The following is a 27,300-nucleotide window of genomic DNA, read 5'->3' on the forward strand; positions in this document are numbered from 1 at the left end:
GTGTGGACGGTTTTTCAGCTGAGTTCTATCAAACTTTTGGGAGATAATTAAATTGTACTAGCTCGAGTTGTTCACACCGGCACAGATCGGGCCGGCCTTTGAAGGACCTCGTGGCACACATAATGCCCTTTCCGTGTGTTGTGTGGTCGAACGCTGACTACCGAAAAAGCGTATCGTTTGTCGCTCCGCCACCAGCCCGCTCAGTGAGGAGATCGCACAGGGTCACATGTGAGTAAACCGTATGCCCCATAACGCAAATGATTGGCCATGTGTAAGTCGTGTGTACCATTTATCTTTGCAGACTCATTTTTCAGTCAAACCGTGTGTGATTTTTTCGTGCTTCCTTTATCTTTCTAGCTAATTTTTCCCGCCATTTAGCTGCCTTCCAGCCACCGCTGGATCGTCTATAAATTCAGCGAGGGCCACCGGTAGTTTATACCTGCAAAAATGGCTAAAATATTAGAGGAAAGTTTTAAATAGCCGGCTATAGTCCCGCTATAGCCCGGCTATAGCCTTTGGAGCAAGGTGCGGCTAAATGCGTCCACGTGCTAAAAGGTGGCTATAGCTGGCTATAGCCTTTTTCACAGGTCGCGGCTATATCCTATAGCGGGCTATTTAAAACTATGGGAACAATGGGTCGCCGGCATAGGTATGTGTCCAGTTACCAAGCATTGCAGGCACTCAGAGCGAGGATGGAGGCGGCGCTGCCAACTCCGCTTTCTGCCTCTCCTCCTGGCCGGTCATAGGTCGTTCCTATCGTCATCATACCTGGTGTCCGACCCTATTGTCGAGTCGTCACGGGAGGACGAAGAGTCGCTGGAGGTCTTCATCGCAATGTCGAAAAGGTCTTCATTGCACTGTCGAGCCGTGAAGAATGCCATGTGCCGTCGTCGCCTCCAAGGAGGGGAACGACACCCGCAGGCGTAGTTGTCGCTTGCACCGACCGAAGACGGGCAAGACTTCTGTCCGTATCGCCGCACACCTCCTTCTCAATCCACCGGAATGGGGCAAGTGTCCACATTGTTCACACCAATGCCACCGCAGCACCTCATCATCATGGTCGAAGTGTCAGAGAACACCCGCAACCCGCACGGACGTGAGCACCCCCTTTCCTCCTCCGACATGGCCGAGCACCCGCAGGCCTCCTCCATCTTCCACCTCCTGTAGGTCAAGGGTTTGTCGCGCCGCAATTGTCGCACTCCGGACAGCTACGAAACGGCATAGGCCCAAAGACCCAAATTGTGCCCTTTTGGACCCTGTTGGACCTAGGTCTGGCCCGCATCTCCACCACCATGGCTGCCGGCCCCAGCTCCTCTACGCCTCCGCCGCCTCCAGTAGCCGTCGCCGGCGGTCGTGGCGCCACCAGAACCTCATCCCGAGGGGTAGGCCCATGGCGCCAGTAGGACGCCCACCCGGAACCTTTATGAGCACCGGCCTCCGCCGCTCTGGCTCCGCTCCAAGGCTCTTCGCCATGTCCAACACCCCGCCTCCAGTGCCACCTGTTGACATCTGCAACTGCGCGACGTAGGCCCGTCTAGGCATGCCCTCCCTCATCCATGCTTCATTCAACGACCAGGGGGCGGCTGAGGAAGGTACCGTCTGGTTACGGTCCCCCCCCCCCCCCCCCCACACACACACACACACCCCGGGTCACCCGCTCGTGCGACCCGGGAGGGGAGAGAGGAAGATAGGTGATTTTTAATATATTAGGTTGTTAATTTATTTGTGCCCAGGCTTCTCGAAAGTCCTAGGTCATGTGGCCGTTAAGGAGAAGCGAGAGGAGTACAGAAAAGGCACGAGTGTGCCTGCCGGCAAAACACTATGTGTGTTCTTCTCCGGAGATGGCGTTTTGGCACACGCGTGCATATGCACCTATTATAGAAAATAATAATAAAATAATTTTTAAAATGTCAAAAAAATATGATATAAATTTTTTGGTATACATCGTGACATCCTATGTTCGTTCACAAGATTTTGTGGAAAAACAACATTTTGTGTGGTGTGTACAAAAAAGACAAAAAAATGGCCTGTACGTAGTCGTGTTACAACATCAAAATTTATCTTTTTTACATGAGGCATAGAAAAATGTTTTTCCTTTTGAAAACTTGTGTACCAACATAAAATGTCTAGATATACATGTAAAAATTTAGTTTAGAATTTTTTTAATACTTTAAAATGTGGATTCATATAGTGGGAGCATATGCTCCTATGAGCCAAAGTGCATTTCCCTTCTTCTCCTCCGTTATGTACCATGTTGTGCAGTTTTTAATATAATGTCGTCAGCTACCCACATCTCTCTCTCTATATATATTGCTACTTCTTTCTACTCATCTGTGGACGTATATGCCAGGAGAGATGCTATAATAGTTTCGAGGTTTTTAGTATCACACAATTTTCTTTCCCATCCCCTTCTCATCACTCGCGAATTGGATGTACCTCCCCGTTCCAAGTTTCCAATACTCTTAATTCTCGTTAGTTAATACATTTAACAACTAATTAGTTTGTCGCTCATTTGGCATGGGAGGTATTAGGATGCACAAGGATGCCACATGTACTCCAGCTACGTTTATACATAGAGACCAACGCGGGTGATTCTACGCTTCTTGGGTATAGCAAGATCAGCAGTGGGCCGCGATAGTGTGACTAGATGATGCTAATTTACCTGGCACCACAGGTCTTGGTCGCTCCTTTTCGCCATAGTGTGTAGATGATGCTCGGCTGCTCACGGTAGCTTAGCTTCGTTTTTTGAAATGGGGTTCATCCCGGTCTCTGCATCGATTGATGCATACAACTTTTTATTAAAGCCTGAATATTTAATGTTTAAAAATTATGGATCAACGAGGGTCGATACAAAAATCAATCACCGAAAAATAAGAAGTCCGCTAGTGGGGTGTTGTTTTATGTTTCTAGGGCATAATGTCTTGATGATATTTTCTTCTCTCATTGTTAGATATATAAGTATTGTGTGGTGGCTTCAGATTATTTTATTGTATAATCTTACCAGCTCTTTGTTGAATAAGATACAAATAAATGCATGACATGATGTATACCTTTACCAGGCATATCAACTTCCTTTTCAAAAGAAAAAAAAACCGGCGTGTGTCTTTAGCATGTTTCTACTATGTCTGATGGAACCACAAAGTGCATATACAATTTGGTTGATTCCCTCTTGTTTCTCAATTGTGACTACTTCGCTTTTGCTCCAATCATTTGGAATTGTCGTATATAACTCTAAGATTCTAATTCATAGTTATTTGTCCCCCATAGATCCGACTCCACCCGGTCCCCTCTCTCTCTCTCTATCTATCTCTCCCTCTCCCTCCCTCCCTCCCTCCCTCCCTCCCTCCCTCTCTCTCTCTCTCTCTCTCTCTCTCTCTCTCCCTCCCTCCCTCCCTCCCTCCCGCTCTCACTCCCTCCCTCCCTCCCTCCCTCGCTCTCTCTCTCTCTCTCTCTCTCTCTCTCTCTCTCTCTCTCTTAAAAAATCATTTAAGCTTGAACCACCCTAGTCATTTCTGCCTTGTGGCCCCCCAATCTGTCGATGGTAGTGTCATGTGAATCCAGCTGAACCCTAGAGCTTTTTGTGATGCCACAGTATATTTCCTCCTGCCTATAAGGCCATAACCATGATGATATGGTGCGTATAATATTTCGGAAAAGTCCAACATGGCAAAGCTAGGCGAAGAACATAGAAAATAATATGAACATCTACTAGTATATCAAATGGATATAATATGAAAGTATATTTTGTGATAATTCTATTAATATCAATGTGGTGTGTATGCTTATATTCCTTTCAATATATGTGGTTAAACTTTATGAAGTTTAACTTTGACCAAATTTTATATGCAACATATTTTGTGCGGGAGGGAGTAATTGTGGTGGAACCAATTAAAGATTTGTGGGTAAGTTGGTCGACTTCTTTTTTAGTTTTTCCATCATATGAAACAATCTAGAGAATTGTTTAATGGAGTATCGAGCGATCAAGAGGGCGATAAGGCCACTGCTGCCCTAATCAATTGGCACGAAAGGTATCGAAATGAAAAGGTGCACATCGATATGATCCTGGGTCTGTGTAAAATGTATAAGATGGGTGCTTAGTTTAGAGTTTACCTAATTATGCATCTTCAAAAACTCTCAAAACATTCATATATAAAATGCACATCGATATGATCCTGGGTCTGTGTAAAATGTACATGAGCATCCACAAGACGCTCGTGCTAAAATATGACCAGATATGCCCTGCACAAAATAATATAAAATCTTCAAGTTATATTTGAAACAGTGTAACAACCACATGTTTTCTTTGTACAGGACAAGTTTGATCGTAATTCGATTTTGCATGAAATTTTGTAAGTTGTCTGTTATAACATGACACACATCAATGATTTTTCAATAGAATCTTTTTAAATGTGTTACCAGGTAAAGTCTAAACTCAAGCAGTTGCCCTTGCATGTGCATTCCGTTTTTCTTTATCCAAGTTAGAGCTTCTGCACTTACAAAACAAATTGATTAAAACATATGTTTACATGCACAAATAAAAGAAAAGAAAAGGTTGTCGTGATGTATCTTCTGAGTTTCTTCTCATCTAGGGAGTGAAGTTGCAAGAAAAATAAACTCTTCATAAATTAAAATCTCACTGCAGCATAGCATTCAAAGCATGATGATCTCTGCTCATTGATCATCATACATCTTACACAAAATTAATACAGCATCTACAACTCACAGTACTTGGAAAGTGGACCCATTCAACAACTATGTTCAATTTCTCTTGTTTGTTGGGAGCACACATAAGCAGAAAATAACCTTTATCTGATTATGGGGAAAAGAATTCACAAGTATCAACAATCATGACTAGGTTCTCAAGTGAAAACTGCGCATAAGCATATTCAGATGCAGACCCAATGGCGGGCAGTGTGGTACAGAGTTGATCGTATGGCGATGTTAGATGAAATTCATCTGTCTCTATATTTCTACAAAATGTCAGACCTAGCCACAGCAGTTCAGCAGCGTCACCTCAGCAAGGTCTAATATTTCTATCCGATTTATGTAGTTCATCTGAACCCCCTGCTAGCATCCGTCGTCGCTGGAGTGCCCCGCCCCTTACTAGTTACTATGTTGCTACATGACCTGCAAGTGGAATCAGCCAGTTAGATAATCTGGGACAGCAATCATTTTTTTCTAGGAGAGCTCAAAATGCCAAAAATTGGCTTCAAGAGAAGAAAGGTCAAATACCTGTCCAGCTCTTCTTCCTTCTTCTTGATTTCATGGGACCAAACTACAGGGTCAACATTCTTGGGCAAGGACCCCTGTAGTTGTGAGCTCTCCCTCAGCCACAGCTCAGCTTTAGTGCACTCATCATCAATCTGACAGGCAAACCCATCATCAGAATCAGAAGTAGCTACAGAACTGTGTATAGCACGATGCTATGCAGTATGCAGACAGAAATACCAACAAGTTAAATTGAACTATTATTAATACTGTGTATTCACTATTAAGTAACCTAGGATTAATTCAAAAACTTCATTCCTTTTCTCTTGTTGGATTCAATTTTTGTAAAAAAAATGAAATGGGATTTTTGTAAATTGACATATTGCAAGGAACATAAACAATTTCACTCTACAACGTGCATCATCTTACCGCAGTGCTGAGGTTACCACACATAAATAGTCGATGATACAAGTGCACAAATGATAAACTAATGATTAAACAACTTACGGCTTCTTGTTCAGGCGCACATAATGACTTGGCAGCCATTCTGTTCTCACCAATGCTTTTCAACAGCTCCCTCGTGGCCTCAGCTCTGATTTCCTCATCTTTACAACGATTTTCAATGGGATCTACAAGCTTCATATATAAACAGGAACATAAGAAAAATAGTCTAACAAACAGGTGCATGACAAACAAACAAACTAGAGTTTGGAAGCAGATGATACACCAGGATCTGGTAAATAACAGAAGAGCAATTTGAAGTTCTAGGGAGTTATCACCAACTACAGCACAACTGCCTCCGGCAACTTCTCCCTCTGTTCCAAAAAAAAAAAATTTGAAGTTCTAGGTTTGTCCTAATTCAAACTATCTTAAGTTTGACCAAGGTTGTCGAAAAATACAACGTGTCTAGAATTACATATTACTTGTCACTAATATGGATGTATCTAGAATTACAATGTGTCTAGATACATCCATCGGAGGGAGTAAAAAACATTATTAAAAAAAGCCTACTCTTAGGCGTATCTAGTTTACTACTTCCCATATGCAAAGTTGGGGGATGGCTGTTGCCTGTTGGGCTGCCATGAGAGCATGAGGTCTTTTGAAATATAGAATTTACTTCTGTAAAAGTAGAACGTATTACTAAATATGGTATAAGTACATCGAATACATGGAATATTTCCAAACTAAGTTTGGTGCAACAATAGACCTTCAAGAAATAGTGACCACGTCATTATTGATGGAAGCAGAAGACTAGCATAACAATGTGCATTAACGTGGACGATGGACAAAAAAAGAACAGGTATACAAAACATATACAAGTGGAAGACCAGTTAAACCAAAAGATGGAAGTGAGAAATCATGAAATACTATAGTAGCAAGGACAAGAAAATAGCTTAGGACCCGTCTGGAGAGCAATATTGAGTACGATACACCTGTAATTTATGCACCCTCAAAAATCACTCAGGCAACCAAAATTTTGTTTGGAATCCTGGTTTTGGGCTGGTCCAAATCCAATGGTTTGGTGATTACACCGCGAAATAAAAAATCAGCTGCAGAGGTCGGTTTTCTAATAAGAGAATATCAGGGATGAAAAGTGGTGACGCCTTGGTGGAAGGAGACACCACTCCCAGCATTCCCTCCAGCCGCCGAACACTGTTGGCCCAGATGCAGATGGCCAACTGCTCGCGAGGGGAGTGACTCCAACTTCCGTGCACTCCTCCAGCCTGCCACCGTGTACGTAGAAGGCTTTCAAAGTCACCCGGTGCCAGATCCTGCAGCCAAGGAAAGTCGGACTCCTCCAGCGAGCATGATTCATGGTACACGATGTTGAGGGAGACGCCCGCTGCCATGGGTGAGGTGACGCCAGCCAGCTCTTTTGCAGCGACATGCCGGAGTGTTATGCTGCTACGAAGTACCTAGCTCTGCGCCGCACGACGAACATGGATCTTATCAGCAACAGTAACCTATGGCTTCAACGGTAGCCCATCTCTTCCGCGGCTCTGGAGGATCCATGGCTGAATTATTCTATTGGCGGCAGAGCTACCAGCCTGTAGACTGTATAGCCGTTCTTGCTGGAGGCGGCAGCCGTTGGGTTGCCCCATACTGCGGATTTCGAACAAACACCAGATTCCATGTTGTTCTTGTAGCAGGTGACAGCGGCCATCGTTCTTGTGTTCAGAACAGACAGCAGAGTTTCTAAGTGTCTATCCAAACGCCATTCACATGGGAATAAATTACCACTGCATTTGATCGGAATTTCTTGTGCCAACTAATTTACCAGTGCAAACTGTTTGTAGGTGTGAAATGTTACTGCAGTTCCAAACAGGGCCTTAGCAAACATATACCAGGAAAGATGTACAAGGGACCATGGACACAGACAAAAAAAAAATAGCAGAAAGTTCCATTTATACCTTTTTGAGCTCCTCAAGTTTACTAGTGTAAACTGCTTCAGTCTCATCATCACCTTCTTCATAAAGCCATTCTTCCGTCTGCTGTAGATTAACTGATATTTCTTCCCTTTCAGAATCAGTTGCAAAGCTCCGATACCTCTCAGAAAGCTAGAAAGTGATTCATCAGAGAACAGAACTTTAGGCTGGGAAAGGAATTGCAAAAACGTAGTCAGATTGACACCTTATTACGGATGTCATACACATATGATTCTAATGCATTCTTCCTTTCTTTCGTTCGCTCCACAAGTTTATCCTGATAGGCCAGTTGTTGTTCTTGCTCTTGAGCTTCCAGCAATTCCTGCTTGCTCATTACACCATAAATGGACTCAACAATTGGCAAATCCTGCCGGTGCATTTGCCGTACATTTCTTGACTTGTGATCCTGCAGATAATAACAGTTGACAAACCTAATTAGTTAGGCATATGAACGAAAGATGATTAGTTAAAGCTTTAATGTATTTATGGTGTGCATCTGGCAGGAACTTTCCTACCCCATTTCCAATTCTCGGCCTACAACTAATCCTAACTCCTAAGGTACCTTCTCACAATGGGCAAAGGATTGAAAATATTATCGCATAATTTAGAATCTTAAGTAGTGAAAAATATCATATACTACGTATATGCCTACGGATGAAATGAAAGATATAGGAGGCCGTATGCTTGCGAGTTATTACAGCATGTTTATTGCCTATTTCAAGACAGAACGCCAGCTGCTAATGATACTCATACAGCATTCATTTTACTACAGTATTAGGGAAAGTCAGCTGAATTTGCATACATAGTGGAATTTGCATCCCTTTGGTCATCATAACGTGCTACATGTTAGAGCGGCACATGTCACACAAATGACAAATCTAGGCTAAGGGAGAGCTGGCAACCCCTTACCATGTCATCATTGGAATCAACTTCCATAGAGTCAGCAGAATTTGCATCCCTTTGATCATCGTCAATCAACTGAGACAGTTTAAAGGTTACAAACAACATTAAACAGCTTATAATTAAAATATGGTAGTGACTATGAAAGTTGACACTTACAACAGCTGATTCCACTGAAATCAGCCCATGGAGATTTAACCGAATTTTTACTTTGACTTTAGATTTTTCACTATGTGCTTGGAAAGGGCCAATCTGCAACAAACAAGAAACAACACTTATTGTAATTATAAAGAATTCTGGAAAACATCAACATTTAACAGTAAGTGTAACTTCGTTCAATTCATGGCTAGATTACTCTTTTGCCACGGTTCAACTGGCATAAACGTGTAATAGCTACTCCCTCCGCCATAATAAGTGTCGTGTTTTAATTCAAAATTGAACTAAAACCACGACAGTTATTATGGATCAGAGGGCATACAAAAGATGCGGTGCAATATATAAATTATGAAGGTAATGCAGTAGGTAAATGCATGTGTTACATCCTCCTCTACCAGCCCTTACAACCCCTGACCAACCCACTCAAAAAGAACTTCTGTACTGAACCATGCCCAAATATGTATGGAAAAGTAATATGGAGCTACCATCAGTCCATCAGAACTTCAGAAGTTATGGATTCAAACTGTGGATCCTGAAGTTTCAGGAGAAAATAAATAAAATGCCAGAGAGCGCAACCCTGATCTTTGAGTGCACTAAGGTCAATTAATAGCTAGGAATACAATAGTTGTCTGGAATGGTTTCCAAAATGATGATCAGGAACTAAGCAACTTGATAATTTGCAGCGACAATCAAGTTACTGGATGAGCTCTTACAAGACGGAATATTAAGATTTGTTAAGAGGGCATGTTAGTCTTTCACGCAAAATGAAGAGACATTGGCAGCATTGTGAATGTGACGACTTAAAATACAATAATAATGACAGGAAAACTATTGAGCCTGAAAAAAACTGAACATCATAATACGTTGTTGCAAATAATGTTCTGGTTTCTTTATAGAATGAAGTTGCCAGGTAGTTCCCGAAGAAAATCAGTTTCTGATATAAACTAGTAATCCTACAGTTGCAATTGTCTTGTGAAAGAACCAGAACTTGTGCTTACGATGGTTGACACTTTCCAGGCATAAATCAAACAGACGAGACATCTGGAGCAAAAGGTTAAAACATGATCATCTTTAATCAGTCAAAAGAGTTAATAGCATACCTGAAAACTACCGATTTGTGTTGAGGTGCCGGGAGGCAATTCATTCTCATCCACATAAAACGCATCCAAAGTAAAACCGCTGCTCCTATGCAGCGTGATGATCTTAACACTGGGAAGGGGCTGGCCTCTCCGGAACACCGCGTTGCTTGACGCTGTTGATACTGGGCCTTCTTCAGTGCAAAATCCTATTGAGGCAGGAATTACATCTTGCACCTGAAATACATCGACAGCATGCTTCAAGTACCACATTAAGCTGATTTTATACTCATCAGATACTACAAGACAGAGAGCAAGCACGCATACCTCATACTCGCGAACACGGAATGTGGGGCTAAGCATTGCGCACTGCAGCGCACAACCCCGAGCCACACACTCGCTGACATTGATCGTGCGACTAGGCTCCCTTCTGAAGAATCCCGCCAAAACCCTAGCAATAGCAGGAACACGAGACCCTGACCCGACGAGCTCCACTGACTGCAGCTTCTCCAGCCCAATGCCTGAGTCCGCCATCGCCCTCCTGCACGGCTCGACGACTCTCTCCAGCAACCCGGAGCAGAGCCTCTCGAAGTCCTCCCTCCGGATCACGCCCCTCACATCCTTCTCCTCCATCAGGCACTCAATGTTGAGCACAGCCTCGGCGTTGGCGCTGAGCACCTTCTTGGCCTTCTCGCACGCGGCCCTGAGCCGCATGCTGGCCTTGACGCTACCCAGGACGTCGATCCCGTACCTGTCCCTGAACTCGGCCGCGAAGTGCTCGAAGAGCGCCTCGTCGAAGTCGCGGCCGCCGAGGTCGGCGTCGAAGCCGTGCGCGAGCACCTTCATGCCCGCGGGGTCGAAGGCGACGACGCCGGCCTGCGTGTCGGAGTGGCCGACGTCGACGAAGGCGACGTAGGTGGGTGGCCCGCCGGCGACGCCGAGGTCGGAGCGGTAGAGGCCGTAGCAGAGGGCCGTGGCGGCGAGGTCGTGCATGAGGCGGAGCGGGCGGAGGCCCGCCACAGCGGCCGCGTCGGCGTACGCGCGGCGCTGCGCCTGCGTGAAGTAGCAGGGGATGGAGATCACGCAGTCGGCGACGGGGGCCTCGAGGTCGGCCTCGGCGAGGTGTTTGAGGTAGGCGAGGAGCATGGCGAGGATGTGGGTTGGGGTGAGCGGGATGCGGCGGCCGAGGTGGTCGGCGTGGACGAGGGCGCCGGGGGTGTGGATGGGGAAGGGGAGGCGCGGGAGGTCGCGCGGGTGGAGGTCGGGGCGGGAGGCGAGGAGGAGGAGGCGCTTGGGGCTGGAGAAGGGGGCGTGGGAGGAGGCGGCGGCGGAGGCGTGGGCGCCCAGGAGGCGCGCGTTGTGGGAGAAGGCGACGGCGGCGGGCGACTCGCGGCTGGACTCGGCGTTGAGGAGCACGTCGATCCCGCGCTGCCGCGCCGCCGCCGCCACCAGGGTGTCGTTGCCGACGTCGAAGCCCACGACGCTCATCGCGGCGGCCGGAGGGCGACGGCGGCGGCGGTGGTGGTGATTGGGGGATTCGGCGATCGATGCGGTGGGTCGGGAGGGAGGGAAAGGGATTTGGGGGGACAGGTCCGTGCGCGTGTGGGTGTGGGTGGGTGGAGCGGCGGAGGGTACGGGCCGGCCGCGGCGGGGTGGGCGAGGGGAGCAGAGATGGTGCGGTCGGGCTTGTCAGGGGCTCAGGGCAGTGTCGTCAGCTTGTCACTGACAGCCCGGGCTTCTGCATTTGCCTGCCTTGCTAGGACATGGCATGCTCCAAATGCACTTGCTAAGAGCATCTCCAGTAGGTCAGGATCAGGCTACTAGCAAGATTTGGAGTATCTTCCGGAACTGACCTCGCTCCCCTCGGTCCCCTCCTCCAGGCGACAGGGGAGCCCAACCCCAGCCCGCCGCCGCCGCCTCCTTGCCCCTCCCTGCTCCCTCGTCGCCTCCTGATACGTCTCCGACGTATCGATAATTTCTTGTGTTCCATGCCACATTATTGATGATATCTACATGTTTTATGCATACTTTATGTCATATTCGTGCATTTTCTGGAACTAACCTATTAACAAGATGCCGAAGTGCCGATTCTTTGTTCATTGCTTTTGGTTTCTAAATCCTAGTAACGAAATATTCTCGGAATTGGACGAAATCAACGCCCGGGGTTCTATTTTGCCACGAAGCTTCCGTAAGACCGAAGAGGAGACGAAGTGGGGCCACGAGGTGGCCACACCCTAGGCGGCGCGGCCTGTGCCCCGGCCGCGCCGACCTATGGTGTGGGCCCCTCGTGCCGCCTCTGACCGCCCTTCCGCCTACAAATAGCCTCCGTCGCGAAACCCCCGGTCATCGAGAGCCACGATACGGAAAACCTTCGAGACGCCGCCGCCGCCAATCCCATCTCGGGGGATTCTGGAGATCTCCTCCGGCACCCTGCCGGAGAGGGGATTCATCTCCCGAGGACTCTACGCCGCCATGGTCGCCTCCGGAGTGATGAGTGAGTAGTCTACCCCTGGACTATGGGTCCATAGCAGTAGCTAGATGGTTGTCTTCTCCTCATTGTGCTTCATTGTTGGATCTTGTGAGCTGCCTAACATGATCAAGATCATCTATCTGTAATACTATATGTTGTGTTTGTCGGGATCCGATGGATAGAGAATACTATGTTATGTTAATTATCAAGTTATTACCTATGTGTTGTTTATGATCTTGCATGCTCTCCGTTATTAGTAGAGGCTCTGGCCAAGTTGATGCTAGTAACTCCAAGAGGGAGTATTTATGCTCGATAGTGGGTTCATGTCTCCGTGAATCGGGACAAAGGATGTAAAGTTCTAAGATTATGGATGTGCTGTTGCCACTAGGGATAAAACATTGATGCTATGTCTAAGGATGTAGTTATTGATTACATTACGCGCAATACTTAATGCAATTGTCTGTTGTTTTCAACTTAATACTGGAGGGGGTTCGGATGATAACCTGAAGGTGGACTTTTCAGGCATAGATGCAGTTGGATGGCGGTCTATGTACTTTGTTGTAATGCCCAATTAAATCTCACTATACTCATCATGATATGTATGTGCATGGTCATGCTCTCTTTATTTGTCAATTGCCCAACTGTAATTTGTTCACCCAACATGCTGTTTATCTTATGGGAGAGACACCTCTAGTGAACTGTGGACCCCGGTCCAATTCTCTTTACTGAAATACAATCATCGCAATACTTGTTCTACTGCTTTCTGCAAACAATCATCTTCCACACAATACGGTTAATCCTTTGTTACAGCAAGCCGGTGAGATTGACAACCTCACTGTTTCGTTGGGGCAAAGTACTTTGGTTGTGTTGTGCAGGTTCCACGTTGGCGCCGGAATCTCTGGTGTTGCGCCGCACTACATCTCGCCGCCATCAACCTTCAACGTGCTTCTTGACTCCTACTGGTCCGATTAAACCTTGGTTTCTTACTGAGGGAAACTTGCCGTTGTGCGCATCACACCTTCCTCTTGGGGTTCCCAACGGACGTGCCAACCACACGCATCAAGCAAATTTCTGGCGCCGTTGCCGGGGAGATCAAGACACGCTGCAAGGGGAGTCTCCACTTCCCAATCTCTTTACTTTGTTTTTGTCTTACTTTATTTTATGTACTACTTTGTTTGCTGCACTAAATCAAAATACAAAAAAATTAGTTGCTAGTTTTACTTTATTTGCTATCTTGTTTGCTATATCAAAAACACAAAAAAATTAGTTACTTGCATTTACTTTACTTGATTCATCATGTTTCCTTTTAATTTTACCACGAAAGACATACCGGTAGGACGTGGGTCTATAGTTGGGAGAAATAATATAGAGGAATTTTTCAACCATGTTAGTACCATTGACGATTTTGAGGATAGACACTTGGTAGACCTCGCTCCTACTTATGAAATTGCTGTTGCTGCTTTAGTTCGCATGTTGGAAACTAAATTTGTTAATCTCAATCCTAGAATCCAACACATGTTTCTCACACTTGGTGATATGGAAGAAGGGGAAAAGAAAGATTTTGTTTTAGAAACCCTCCTTAGAGAATTTGGTGGTATAGCAAGAGAGGCTAGAAAGGTCTTTGCTAAATATAATATGCTTGGTTCTTATACCAATTTGGTTAGTCTCCTTGAAAAGATGGATATGGATAGAATAAAGTACACTAATAATATTAATGATGGTGGGGAGATCAAAGCGCCGATACCATGTAAGCTCCTAGCGATAAATGAAGCGCTAGAAAATAACTATGCTTGGCTTGTTCCTGAAAATTTGTTTGATGAGAGTAGCAAGCCCAAGACTAATGAAAAGGGAGCCGCTGAAACTTATGTATCCAATATACTATGCATGGTTGAGAAAAATCCAAACCCCGCTGAAGATTCACCATCTCTTAATAATACTTGATACACACTTTCTGCGCCTAGCTGAAAGGCGTTAAAGAAAAGCGCTTATGGGAGACAACCCATGGTTTTTACTACAGTACTTTGTTTTTATTTTATGTCTTGGAAGTTGTTTACTACTGTAGCAACCTCTCCTTATCTTAGTTTTATGTTTTGTTGTGCTAAGTAAAGTCTTTGATAGTAAAGTTCATACTAGATTTGGATTACTGCGCAGTTTCAGATTTCGTTGCTGTCACGAATTTCGACCTGCCTCCCTGTAGGTAGCTCAGAAAATTAAGCCAATTTACGTGCGTGATCCTCAGATATGTACGCAACTTTCATTCAATTTGGGCATTTTCATTTGAGCAAGTCTGGTGCCATTTTAAAATTCGTCAATACGAACTGTTCTGTTTTGACAGATTCTGCCTTTTATTTCGCATTGCCTCTTTTGCTATGTTGGATGAATTTCTTTGATCCATTAATGTCCAGTAGCTTTATGCAATGTCCAGAATTGTTAAGAATGATTGTGTCACCTCTGAACATGTTAATTTTTATTGTGCACTAACCCTCTAATGAGTTGTTTCGAGTTTGGTGTGGAGGAAGTTTTCAAGGATCAAGAGAGGAGTATGATGCAATATGATCAAGGAGAGTGAAAGCTCTAAGCTTGGGGATGCCCCGGTGGTTCACCCCTGCATATTCTAAGAAGACTCAAGCGTCTAAGCTTGGGGATGCCCAAGGCATCCCCTTCTTCATCGACAACATTATCAGGTTCCTCCCCTGAAACTATATTTTTATTCCGTCACATCTTATGTGCTTTGCTTGGAGCGTCGGTTTGTTTTTGTTTTTGTTTTGTTTGAATAAAATGGATCCTAGCATTCACTGTATGGGAGAGAGACACGCTCCGCTGTAGCATATGGACAAGTATGTCCTTAGGCTTTACTCATAATATTCATGGCGAAGTTTCTTCTTCGTTAAATTGTTATATGGTTGGAATTGGAAAATGATACATGTAGTAAATTGCTATAATGTCTTGGATAATGTGATACTTGGCAATTGTTGTGCTCATGTTTAAGCTCTTGCATCATATACTTTGCACCCATTAATGAAGAAATACATATAGCATGCTAAAATTTGGTTTGCATATTTGGTCTCTCTAAAGTCTAGATAATTTCTAGTACTGAGTTTTGAACAACAAGGAAGACGGTGTAGATTCTTATAATGTTTACAATATGTCTTTTATGTGAGTTTTGCTGCACCGCTTCATCCTTGTGTTTGTTTCAAATAGCCTTGCTAGCCTAAACCTTGTATCGAGAGGGAATACTTCTCATGCATCCAAAATCCTTGAGCCAACCACTATGCCATTTGTGTCCACCATACCTACCTACTACATGGTATTTCTCCGCCATTCCAAAGTAAATTGCTTAAGTGCTACCTTTAAAATCCCATCATTCACCTTTGCAATATATAGCTCATGGGACAAATAGCTTAAAAACTATTGTGGTATTGAATATGTACTTATGCACTTTATCTCTTATTAAGTTGGTTGTTGTGCGATAACCATGTTTCTGGGGACGCCATCAACTATTCTTTGTTGAATATCATGTGAGTTGCTATGCATGTTCGTCTTGTCTGAAGTAAGGGAGATCTACCACCTTATGGTTAAGCATGCATATTGTTAGAGAAGAACATTGGGCCGCTAACTAAAGCCATGATCCATGGTGGAAGTTTCAGTTTTGGACATATATCCTCAATCTCATATGAGAATAATAATTGTTGCCACATGCTTATGCATTAAAGAGGAGTCCATCATCTGTTGTCCATGTTGTCCCGGTATGGATGTCTAAGTTGAAAATAATCAAAAGCGAGAAATCCAAAATGCGAGCTTTCTCCTTAGACCTTTGTACAGGCGGCATGGAGGTACCCCATTGTGACACTTGGTTAAAACATGTGTATTGTGATGATCCGGTAGTCCAAGCTAATTAGGACAAGGTGCGGGCACTATTAGTATACTATGCATGAGGCTTGCAACTTGTAAGATATAATTTACATAACTCATATGCTTTATTACTACCGTTGACAAAATTGTTTCATGTTTTCAAAATCAAAGCTCTAGCACAAATATAGCAATCGATGCTTTTCCTCTATGAAGGACCATTCTTTTACTTTTATGTTGAGTCAGTTCACCTATTTCTCTCCACCTCAAGAAGCAAACACTTGTGTGAACTGTGCATTGATTCCTACATACTTGCATATTGCACTTATTATATTACTCTATGTTGACAATTATCCATGAGATATACACGTTATAAGTTGAAAGCAACCGCTGAAACTTAATCTTCTTATGTGTTGCTTCAATACCTTTACTTTGATTTATTGCTTTATGAGTTAACTCTTATGCAAGACTTATTGATGCTTGTCTTGAAGTACTATTCATGAAAAGTCTTTGCTATATGATTCACTTGTTTACTCATGTCATTTCCATTGTTTTGATCGCTGCATTCATTACATATGTTTACAAATAGTATGATCAAGGTTATGATGGCATGTCACTCCAGAAATTATCTTTGTTATCGTTTTACCTGCTCGGGACGAGCAGAACTAAGCTTGGGGATGCTGATACGTCTCCGACGTATCGATAATTTCTTGTGTTCCATGCCACATTATTGATGATATCTACATGTTTTATGCATACTTTATGTCATATTCGTGCATTTTCTGGACTAACCTATTAACAAGATGCCGAAGTGCCAGTTGCTGTTTTCTGCTGTTTTTGGTTTCAGAAATCCTAGTAACGAAATATTCTCGGAATTGGATGAAATCAACGCCCAGGGTCCTATTTTGCCACGAAGCTTCCAGAAGACCGAAGAGGAGACGAAGTGGGGCCACGAGGTGGCCACACCCTAGGGCGGCGTGGCCCAGGCCCTGGCCGCGCCGACCTATGGTGTGGGCCCCTCGTGCCGCCTCCTGACCTGCCCTTCCGCCTACAAATAGCCTCCGTCGCGAAACCCCCAGTACCGAGAGCCACGATACGGAAAACCTTACTGAGACGCCGCCGCCGCCAATCCCATCTCGGGGGATTCTGGAGATCTCCTCCGGCACCCTGCCGGAGAGGGGATTCATCTCCCGAGGACTCTACGCCGCCATGGTCGCCTCCGGAGTGATGAGTGAGTAGTCTACCCCTGGACTATGGGTCCATAGCAGTAGCTAGATGGTTGTCTTCTCCTCATTGTGCTTCATTGTTGGATCTTGTGAGCTGCCTAACATGATCAAGATCATCTATCTGTAATACTATATGTTGTGTTTGTCGGGATCCGATGGATAGAGAATACTATGTTATGTTAATTATCAAGTTATTACCTATGTGTTGTTTATGATCTTGCATGCTCTCCGTTATTAGTAGAGGCTCTGGCCAAGTTGATGCTAGTAACTCCAAGAGGGAGTATTTATGCTCGATAGTGGGTTCATGTCTCCGTGAATCTGGGACAGTGACAGAAAGTTCTAAGATTATGGATGTGCTGTTGCCACTAGGGATAAAACATTGATGCTATGTCTAAGGATGTAGTTATTGATTACATTACGCGCAATACTTAATGCAATTGTCTGTTGTTTTCAACTTAATACTGGAGGGGGTTCGGATGATAACCTGAAGGTGGACTTTTCAGGCATAGATGCAGTTGGATGGTGGTCTATGTACTTTGTCGTAATGCCCAATTAAATCTCACTATACTCATCATGATATGTATGTGCATGGTCATGCTCTCTTTATTTGTCAATTGCCCAACTGTAATTTGTTCACCCAACATGCTGTTTATCTTATGGGAGAGACACCTCTAGTGAACTGTGGACCCCGGTCCAATTCTCTTTACTGAAATACAATCTACTGCAATACTTGTTCTACTGTTTTCTGCAAACAATCATCTTCCACACAATACGGTTAATCCTTTGTTACAGCAAGCCGGTGAGATTGACAACCTCACTGTTTCGTTGGGGCAAAGTACTTTGGTTGTGTTGTGCAGGTTCCACGTTGGCGCCGGAATCTCTGGTGTTGCGCCGCACTACATCTCGCCGCCATCAACCTTCAACGTGCTTCTTGACTCCTACTGGTCCGATTAAACCTTGGTTTCTTACTGAGGGAAACTTGCCGCTGTGCGCATCACACCTTCCTCTTGGGGTTCCCAACGGACGTGCCAACCACACGCATCACCTCCCGAGGCCGTGATACGTCTCCGACGTATCGATAATTTCTTATGTTCCATGCCACATTATTGATGATATCTACATGTTTTATGCATACTTTATGTCATATTTATGCGTTTTCCGGAACTAACATATTGACGAGATGCCGAAGGGCCAGTTCTTTGTTTCGCTGTTTTTGGTTTCAGAAATCCTAGTAAGGAAATATTCTCGGAATCGGACGAAATCAACGCCCAGCATCTTAGGATTGCATGAAGCTTCCAGAACACCCGAGAGCCGCCAGAGGGGGGCCACAGGCCCACCAAACAGTAGGCCGGCGCGGCCAAGGGGGGGACCGCGCCCCCCTGTTGTGTCGTCGCCTCGTAACCCTTCCGACTCCGCCTCTTCGCCTATTTAAAGGTCCCTGACCTAAAACCTCGAGAAAAAAAAGCCATGGTACGAGAAACCTTCCAGAGCCACCGCCATCGCGAAGCCAAGATCTGGGGGACAGGAGTCTCTGTTCCGGCACGCCGCCGGGACGGGGAAGTGCCCCCGGAAGGCTTCTCCATCGACACCACCGCCATCTTCATTAACGCTGCTGTCTCCCATGAGGAGGGAGTAGTTCTCCATCGAGGCTAAGGGCTGTACCGGTAGCTATGTGGTTCATCTCTCTCCTATGTACTTCAATACAATAATCTCATGAGCTGCCTTACATGATTGAGATTCATATGATGATGCTTGTAATCTAGATGTCATTATGCTAGTCAAGTGGGTTTTACTTATGTGATCTCCGGAGACTCCTTGTCCCACGTGTGTAAAGGTGACAGTGTGTGCACCGTGTGGGTCTCTTAGGCTATATTTCACAGAATACTTATTCACTGAGTTATGATTTGAGTTGGATGTCTCTATGAAATTGTGGTGTGTTAGTACCTCCTGTGAATGCTCAAAGTGACAAATATGGTGTGTTCATTAGTACTTGGGAATGCATCTTTAAGGTTTGCCTACATGATGAATTAGTGTTCGTTATCTTGCCAGAGAGTAATTCAGAGTAGCATACTGAAGTGCTTATTTATATCTCTTTATGATTGCAATGTGTTTTGTATCACAATTTATCTGTGTGCTACTCTAGTGATGTTATTAAAGTAGTTTATTCCTCCTGCACGGTGTAATGGTGACAGTGTGTGCATCGTGTAGTACTTGGCGTAGGCTATGATTGTGATCTCTTGTAGATTATGAAGTTAACTATTGCTATGATAGTATTGATGTGATCTATTCCTCCTTTCGTAGTGTGAAGGTGACAGTGTGCATGCTATGTTAGTACTTGGTTTGGTTATGTTGATCTGTTATGCACTCTAAGGTTATTTAAATATGAACATTGAATATTGTGGAGCTTGTTAACTCCTAAGATTGAGGGTTCGTGTAATCCTACACATTAGTGGTGTTCATCATCCAACAAGAGGGTGTAGAGTCTAGCATCTATCTATTTATTCTGTTATGTGATCAATGTTGAGAGTGTCCACTAGTGAAAGTATGATCCCTAGGCCTTGTTCCTAAATACTGCTATCGCTGTTTCTTTACTGTTTTACTGCATCTTTACTTCCTGCAATATTACTACCATCAACTGCACGCCAGCAAGCACTTTTCTGGCGCCGTTACCACTGCTCATATTCATTCATACCACTTGTATTTCACTATCTCTTCGCCGAACTAGTGCACCTATTAGGTGTGTTGGGGACACAAGAGACTTCTTGCTTTGTGGTTGCAGGGTTGCATGAGAGGGATATCTTTGACCTCTTCCTCCCTGAGTTTGATAAACCTTGGGTGATCCACTTAAGGGAAACTTGCTGCTGTTCTACAAACCTCTGCTCTTGGAGGCCCAACACTGTCTACAAGAATAGAAGCACCCGTAGACATCAAGCTATTTTCTGGCGCCGTTGCCGGGGAGGAAAGGTAAACGGCACACACACACCGGATCCCGGCAACGAAGCACTTTTCTGGCGCCGTTGCCGGGGAGGAAAGGTAAAAGGCTCTCATACTTCGGTCCCAGGTAAAGTACTTTTCTGTTGCCATTGTGTGTGTGCTCGAAGCTATTTCCTTTAGATCCTGCAATTGCATCTTTTTGTTTCTTGTTTACACTAGTTAGGCATAATGGACAACAATGAGCTTCTTATTCTATTTCCTGATTTAAGACATGGATGGTTTGATGCGAAAATTAAAAAACCTATGGAACATATTAGTATGAACGCTTTGAACACCATTGTTGCTAATGATATGGAAAATTCTAAGCTTGGGGAAGCTGGCTTTGATGAGCATGATATTTTTAGTCCCCCAAGCATTGAGGAGAAAATTTACTATGATGATACTATGCCTCCTACACTTGATGAGAATAATAATGATAGTTACTTTATTGAATTTGCTCCCACTACAACTAATAAAATTGATTATGCTTATGTGGAGAGTAATGATACTTTTATGCATGTGAATAAGAATGCTTTATGTGATACTTATATTATTGAGTTTGTTCATGATGCCTCTGAAAGTTATTATGAGAGAGGAAAATATGGTTGTAGAAATTTTCATGTTACTAAAACACCTCTCTATATGCTGAAATTTTTGAAGCTACACTTGTTCTATCTTCCTATGCTTGTTACTTTGCTCTTCATGAACTTGTTTATTTATAAGATTCATATGCATAGGAAGCATGTTAGACTTAAATGTGTTTTGAATTTGCTTTTTGATGCTCTCTTTTGCTTCAACTCTTATTTCTTGCGCGAGCATCATTAAAACTGCTGAGCCCATCTTAATGGCTATAAAGAAAGAACTTCTTGGGAGATAACCCATGTGTTTATTTTGCTACAGTACCTTTGTTTTATATTTGTGTCTTGGAAGTTGTTACTACTGTAGCAACCTCTCCTTATCTTATTTTATTGCATTGTTGTGCCAAGTAAAGTCTTTGATAGCAAGGTTGATACTAGATTTGGATTACTGCGCAGAAACAGATTTCTGTCTGTCACGAATCTGGGCAGAATTCTCTGTAGATAACTCAGAAAAATCTGCCAATTTCCGTGCATGATCCTCAGATATGTACGCAACTTTCATTCAATTTGGGAATTTTCATCTGAGCAAGTCTGGTGCCACTTTAAAATTCGTCTTTACGGACTGTTCTGTTTTGACAGATTCTGCCTTTTATTTCGCATTGCCTCTTTTGCTGTGTTGGATGGATTTCTTTGTTCCATTAACTTCCAGTAGCTTTGTGCAATGTCCAGAAGTGTTAAAAATGATTATGTCACCTCTGAACATGTGAATTTTTGATTATGCACTAACCCTCTAATGAGTTTGTTTCGAGTTTGGTGTGGAGGAAGTTTTCAAGGGTCAAGAGAGGAGGATGATATACTATGATCAAGAAGAGTGAAGAGTCTAAGCTTGGGGATGCCCCGGTGGTTCATCCCTGCATATTTCAAGAAGACTCAAGCATCTAAGCTTGGGGATGCCCAAGGCATCCCCTTCTTCATCGACAAATTTATCAGGTTCCTCCCTTGAAACTATATTTTTATTCGGTCACATCTTATGTGCTTTGCTTGGAGCGTCGGTTTGTTTTTGTTTTTGTTTTGTTTGAATAAAATGGATCCTAGCATTCATTGTGTGGGAGAGAGACACGCTCCGCTGTTGCATATGGACAAATATGTCCTTAGGCTTTACTCATAGTATTCATGGCGAAGGTTGAATCTTCTTCGTTAAATTGTTATATGATTGGAATTGGGAAATGCTACATGTAGTAATTCTAAAATGTCTTGAATAATTTGATACTTGGCAATTTTTGTGCTCATGTTTAAGCTCTTGCATCATATACTTTGCACCCATTAATGAAGAAACACCTAGAGCTTGCTAAATTTGGTTTGCATATTTGGTCTCTCTAAAGTCTAGATAATTTCTAGTATTGAGTTTTGAACAACAAGGAAGACGGTGTAGAGTCTTATAATGTTTACAATATGTCTTTTATGTGAGTTTTGCTGCACCGATTCATCCTTGTGTTTGTTTCAAATAACCTTGCTAGCCTAAACCTTGTATCGAGAGGGAATACTTCTCATGCATCCAAAATCCTTGAGCCAACCACTATGCCATTTGTGTCCACCATACCTACCTACTACATGGTATTTCTCCGCCATTCCAAAGTAAATTGCTTGAGTGCTACCTTTAAATTTCCATCATTCGCCTTTGCAATATATAGCTCATGGGACAAAATAGCCTTAAAAACTATTGTGGTATTGAATATGTACTTATGCACTTTATCTCTTATTAAGTTGCTTGTTGTGCGATAACCATGCTCCTGGGGACGCCATCAACTCTTTGTTGAATATCATGTGAGTTGCTATGCATGTTTGTCTTGTTTGAAGTAAGGGCGGTTTTTACAATCAAATGGTTTGAGTATGCATACTGTTAGAGAAGAACATTGGGCCGCTAACTAAAGCCATGAATCATGGTGGAAGTTTCAGTTTGGACATAAAACCTCAATCTCTTATGAGAATATTAACTGTTGTTGAATGCTTAAGCATTAAAAGAGGAGTCCATTATTTGTTGTCTATGTTGTCCCGGTATGGGTGTCTAAGTTGAAGAATGATCAAAAGCGAGAAATCCAATGCGAACTTTCTCCTTAGACCCTTGTACAAAGTGCATAGAGGTACCCCTTTGTGACACTTGGTTGAAACATATGTTATGCAATGATGATCAGTGTTAACCCAAGCTAATTAGGACAAGGTGCGGGCACTATTAGTACACTATGCATGAGGCTTGCAACTTGTAAGATATAATTTACATGATACATATGCTTTATTACTACCGTTGACAACATTGTTTCATGTTTTCAAAACCAAAGCTCTAGCACAAATATAGCAATCGATGCTTTCCTCTTTGAAGGACCTTTCTTTTACTTTTATGTTGAGTCAGTTCACCTATCTCTCTCCACCTCAAGAAGCAAACACTTGTGTGAACTGTGCATTGATTCCTACATACTTGCATATTGCACTTGTTATATTACTTTACATTGACAATATCCATGAGATATACATGTTATAAGTTGAAAGCAACCGCTGAAACTTAATCTTCCTTTGTGTTGTTTCAATACCTTTACTTTGATTTATTGCTTTATGAGTTAACTCTTATGCAAGACTTATTGATGCTTGTCTTGAAGTACTATTCATGAAAAGTCTTTGCTTTATGATTCATTTGTTTACTCATGTCATTACCATTGTTTTTGATCGCTGCATTCATTACATATGCTTACAATAGTATGATCAAGGTTATGATGGCATGTCACTCCAGAAATTATCTTTGTTATCGTTTACCTGCTCGGGACGAGCAGGAACTAAGCTTGGGGATGTTGATACGTCTCCGACGTATCGATAATTTCTTATGTTCCATGCCACATTATTGATGATATCTACATGTTTTATGCATACTTTATGTCATATTTATGCGTTTTCCGGAACTAACCTATTGACGAGATGCCGAAGGGCCAGTTGCTGTTTTCTGCTGTTTTTGGTTTCAGAAATCCTAGTAAGGAAATATTCTCGGAATCGGACGAAATCAACGCCCAGCATCTTAGGATTGCATGAAGCTTCCAGAACACCCGAGAGCCGCCAGAGGGGGGCCACAGGCCCACCAAACAGTAGGCCGGCGCGGCCAAGGGGGGGCCCGCGCCCCCCTGTTGTGTCGTCGCCTCGTAACCCTTCCGACTCCGCCTCTTCGCCTATTTAAAGGTCCCTGACCTAAAACCTCGAGAGAAAAAAAGCCACGGTACGAGAAACCTTCCAGAGCCGCCGCCATCGCGAAGCCAAGATCTGGGGGACAGGAGTCTCTGTTCCGGCACGCCGCCGGGACGGGGAAGTGCCCCCGGAAGGCTTCTCCATCGACACCACCGCCATCTTCATCAACGCTGCTGTCTCCCATGAGGAGGGAGTAGTTCTCCATCGAGGCTAAGGGCTGTACCGGTAGCTATGTGGTTCATCTCTCTCCTATGTACTTCAATACAATAATCTCATGAGCTGCCTTACATGATTGAGATTCATATGATGATGCTTGTAATCTAGATCTCATTATGCTAGTCAAGTGGGTTTTACTTATGTGATCTCCGGAGACTCCTTGTCCCACGTGTGTAAAGGTGACAGTGTGTGCACCGTGTGGGTCTCTTAGGCTATATTTCACAGAATACTTATTCACTGAGTTATGATTTGAGTTGGATGTCTCTATGAAATTGTGGTGTGTTAGTACCTCCTGTGAATGCTCAAAGTGACAGCGTGGGGTGTTCATTAGTACTTGGGAATGCATCTTTAAGGTTTGCCTACATGATGAATTAGTGTTCGTTATCTTGCCAGAGAGTAATTCAGAGTAGCATACTGAAGTGCTTATTTATATCTCTTTATGATTGCAATGTGTTTTGTATCACAATTTATCTGTGTGCTACTCTAGTGATGTTATTAAAGTAGTTTATTCCTCCTGCACGGTGTAATGGTGACAGTGTGTGCATCGTGTAGTACTTGGCGTAGGCTATGATTGTGATCTCTTGTAGATTATGAAGTTAACTATTGCTATGATAGTATTGATGTGATCTATTCCTCCTTTCGTAGTGTGAAGGTGACAGTGTGCATGCTATGTTAGTACTTGGTTTGGTTATGTTGATCTGTTATGCACTCTAAGGTTATTTAAATATGAACATTGAATATTGTGGAGCTTGTTAACTCCGGCATTGAGGGTTCGTGTAATCCTACACAGTTAGTGGTGTTCATCATCCAACAAGAGGGTGTAGAGTCTAGCATCTATCTATTTATTCTGTTATGTGATCAATGTTGAGAGTGTCCACTAGTGAAAGTATGATCCCTAGGCCTTGTTCCTAAATACTGTTATCGCTGCTTGTTTACTTGTTCTTTACCGCATCTTTACTTCCTGCAATATTACTACCATCAATCGCACGCCAAAGAAGCACTTTCTCAAGCGCTCGTTACTACTGCTCATATTCATTCATACCACTTGTATTTCACTATCTCTTCGCCGAACTAGTGCACCTATTAGGTGTGTTGGGGACACAAGAGACTTCTTGCTTTGTGGTTGCAGGGTTGCATGAGAGGGATATCTTTGACCTCTTCCTCCCCGAGTTCGATAAACCTTGGGTGATCCACTTAAGGGAAACTTGCTGCTGTTCTACAAACCTCTGCTCTTGGAGGCCCAACACTGTCTACAAGAATAGAAGCACCCGTAGACATCAGGCCGCCGGCGGCTAAGCCGTCCGCCGCCGATGAAGGGGGCGGCGAGTTCCTATGCCTCTCGGGCTCTCGCACGGCCGTCCCGGAGGGAGGACCCCATGCCGGACCCCGGAGATCGCCGCCGTCCTCCGCCCCTCGCTGTGGCGTCGCGCCTCGCGGCCCCCTGCTGCCTGATACGTCTCCGACGTATCGATAATTTCTTATGTTCCATGCCACATTATTGATGATATCTACATGTTTTATGCATACTTTATGTCGTATTTATGCATTTTCCGGCACTAACCTATTGACGAGATGCCGAAGGGCCGATTCTTTGTCTGCTGTTTTTGGTTTCAGAAATCCTAGTAAGGAAATATTCTCGGAATTGGACGAAATCAACGCCCAGCATCTTAGAATCCCCGGGAGCTTCCAGAACACCCGAGAGCCGCCAGAGAGGGGCCACAGGGGGCCCACACATGGTGGCGGCGCGGCCCAGGAGGGGGGCGCGCCGCCCTAGTGTCTGGTGGCCCCAGACCCCTCCTGACGCCGCTTTTCCGCCTACTTAAAGTCTCCGTCGCGAAAACCCTGCCACGTTCGACGAAACCAGAGAAAACCTTCCAGAGCCGCCGCCATCGCGAAGCCAAGATCTGGGGGACAGGAGTCTCTGTTCCGGCACGCCGCCGGGACGGGGAAGTGCCCCCGGAAGGCTTCTCCATCAACACCACCGACATCTTCATCAACGCTGTTGTCTCCCATGAGGAGGGAGTAGTTCTCCATCGAGGCTCGGGGCTGTACCGGTAGCTATGTGGTTCATCTCTCTCCTATGTACTTCAATACAATAATCTCATGAGCTGCCTTACATGATTGAGATTCATATGATGATGCTTGTAATCTAGATGTCATTATGCTAGTCAAGTGAATTTTACTTATGTGATCTCCGGAGACTCCTTGTCCCACGTGTGTAAAGGTGACAGTGTGTGCACCGTGTGGGTCTCTTAGGCTATATTTCACAGAATACTTATTCGCTGTTATGAATGGCATAGTGAAGTGCTTATTTATATCTCTTTATGATTGCAATGTGTTTTGTATCACAATTTATCTGTGTGCTACTCTAGTGATGTTATTAAAGTAGTTTATTCCTCCTGCACGGTGTAATGGTGACAGTGTGTGCATCGTGTAGTACTTGGCTTAGGCTATGATTGTGATCTCTTGTAGATTATGAAGTTAACTATTGCTATGATGGTATTGATGTGATCTATGCCTCCTTTCGTAGTGTGAAGGTGACAGTGTGCATGCTATGTTAGTACTTGGTTTGGTTATGTTGATCTGTTATGCACTCTAAGGTTATTTAAATATGAACATTGAATATTGTGGAGCTTGTTAACTCCGGCATTGAGGGTTCGTGTAATCCTACATAGTTAGTGGTGTTCATCATCCAACAAGAGGGTGTAGAGTCTAGCATCTATCTATTTATTCTGTTATGTGATCAATGTTGAGAGTGTCCACTAGTGAAAGTATGATCCCTAGGCCTTGTTCCTAAATACTGCTATCGCTGCTTGTTTACTGTTTTACTGCATCTTTACTTCCTACAATATTACTACCATCATCTGCACGCCAGCAAGCACTCTTCTGGCACCGTTACTACTGCTCATATTCATTCATACCATTTGTATTTCACTATCTCTTCGCCGAACTAGTGCACCTATTAGGTGTGTTGGGGACACAAGAGACTTCTTGCTT

The 27,300-nt window shown here is 43.9% G+C and overlaps 1 protein-coding gene across 1 annotated transcript; it reads right to left on the minus strand.

Annotated features, from left to right (window-relative positions):
- Positions 1 to 4,788: 4,788 nt before the first annotated feature.
- Positions 4,789 to 11,352, minus strand: LOC127312200 (heat shock 70 kDa protein 16). Its single transcript, XM_051342672.2, is given in 10 exon segments — positions 4,789 to 5,096; positions 5,099 to 5,127; positions 5,233 to 5,363; positions 5,716 to 5,844; positions 7,620 to 7,766; positions 7,840 to 8,040; positions 8,544 to 8,612; positions 8,694 to 8,786; positions 9,791 to 10,003; positions 10,094 to 11,352. Coding segments are annotated over 10 exon segments (2,202 nt in total). The 5' UTR covers positions 11,255 to 11,352; the 3' UTR covers positions 4,789 to 5,067.
- Between the last annotated feature and the right edge of the window lie 15,948 nt (positions 11,353 to 27,300).

The sequence above is a fragment of the Lolium perenne genome, chromosome 7 (genome assembly GCF_019359855.2).
Source record: "Lolium perenne isolate Kyuss_39 chromosome 7, Kyuss_2.0, whole genome shotgun sequence".
NCBI lineage: Eukaryota > Viridiplantae > Streptophyta > Magnoliopsida > Poales > Poaceae > Lolium > Lolium perenne.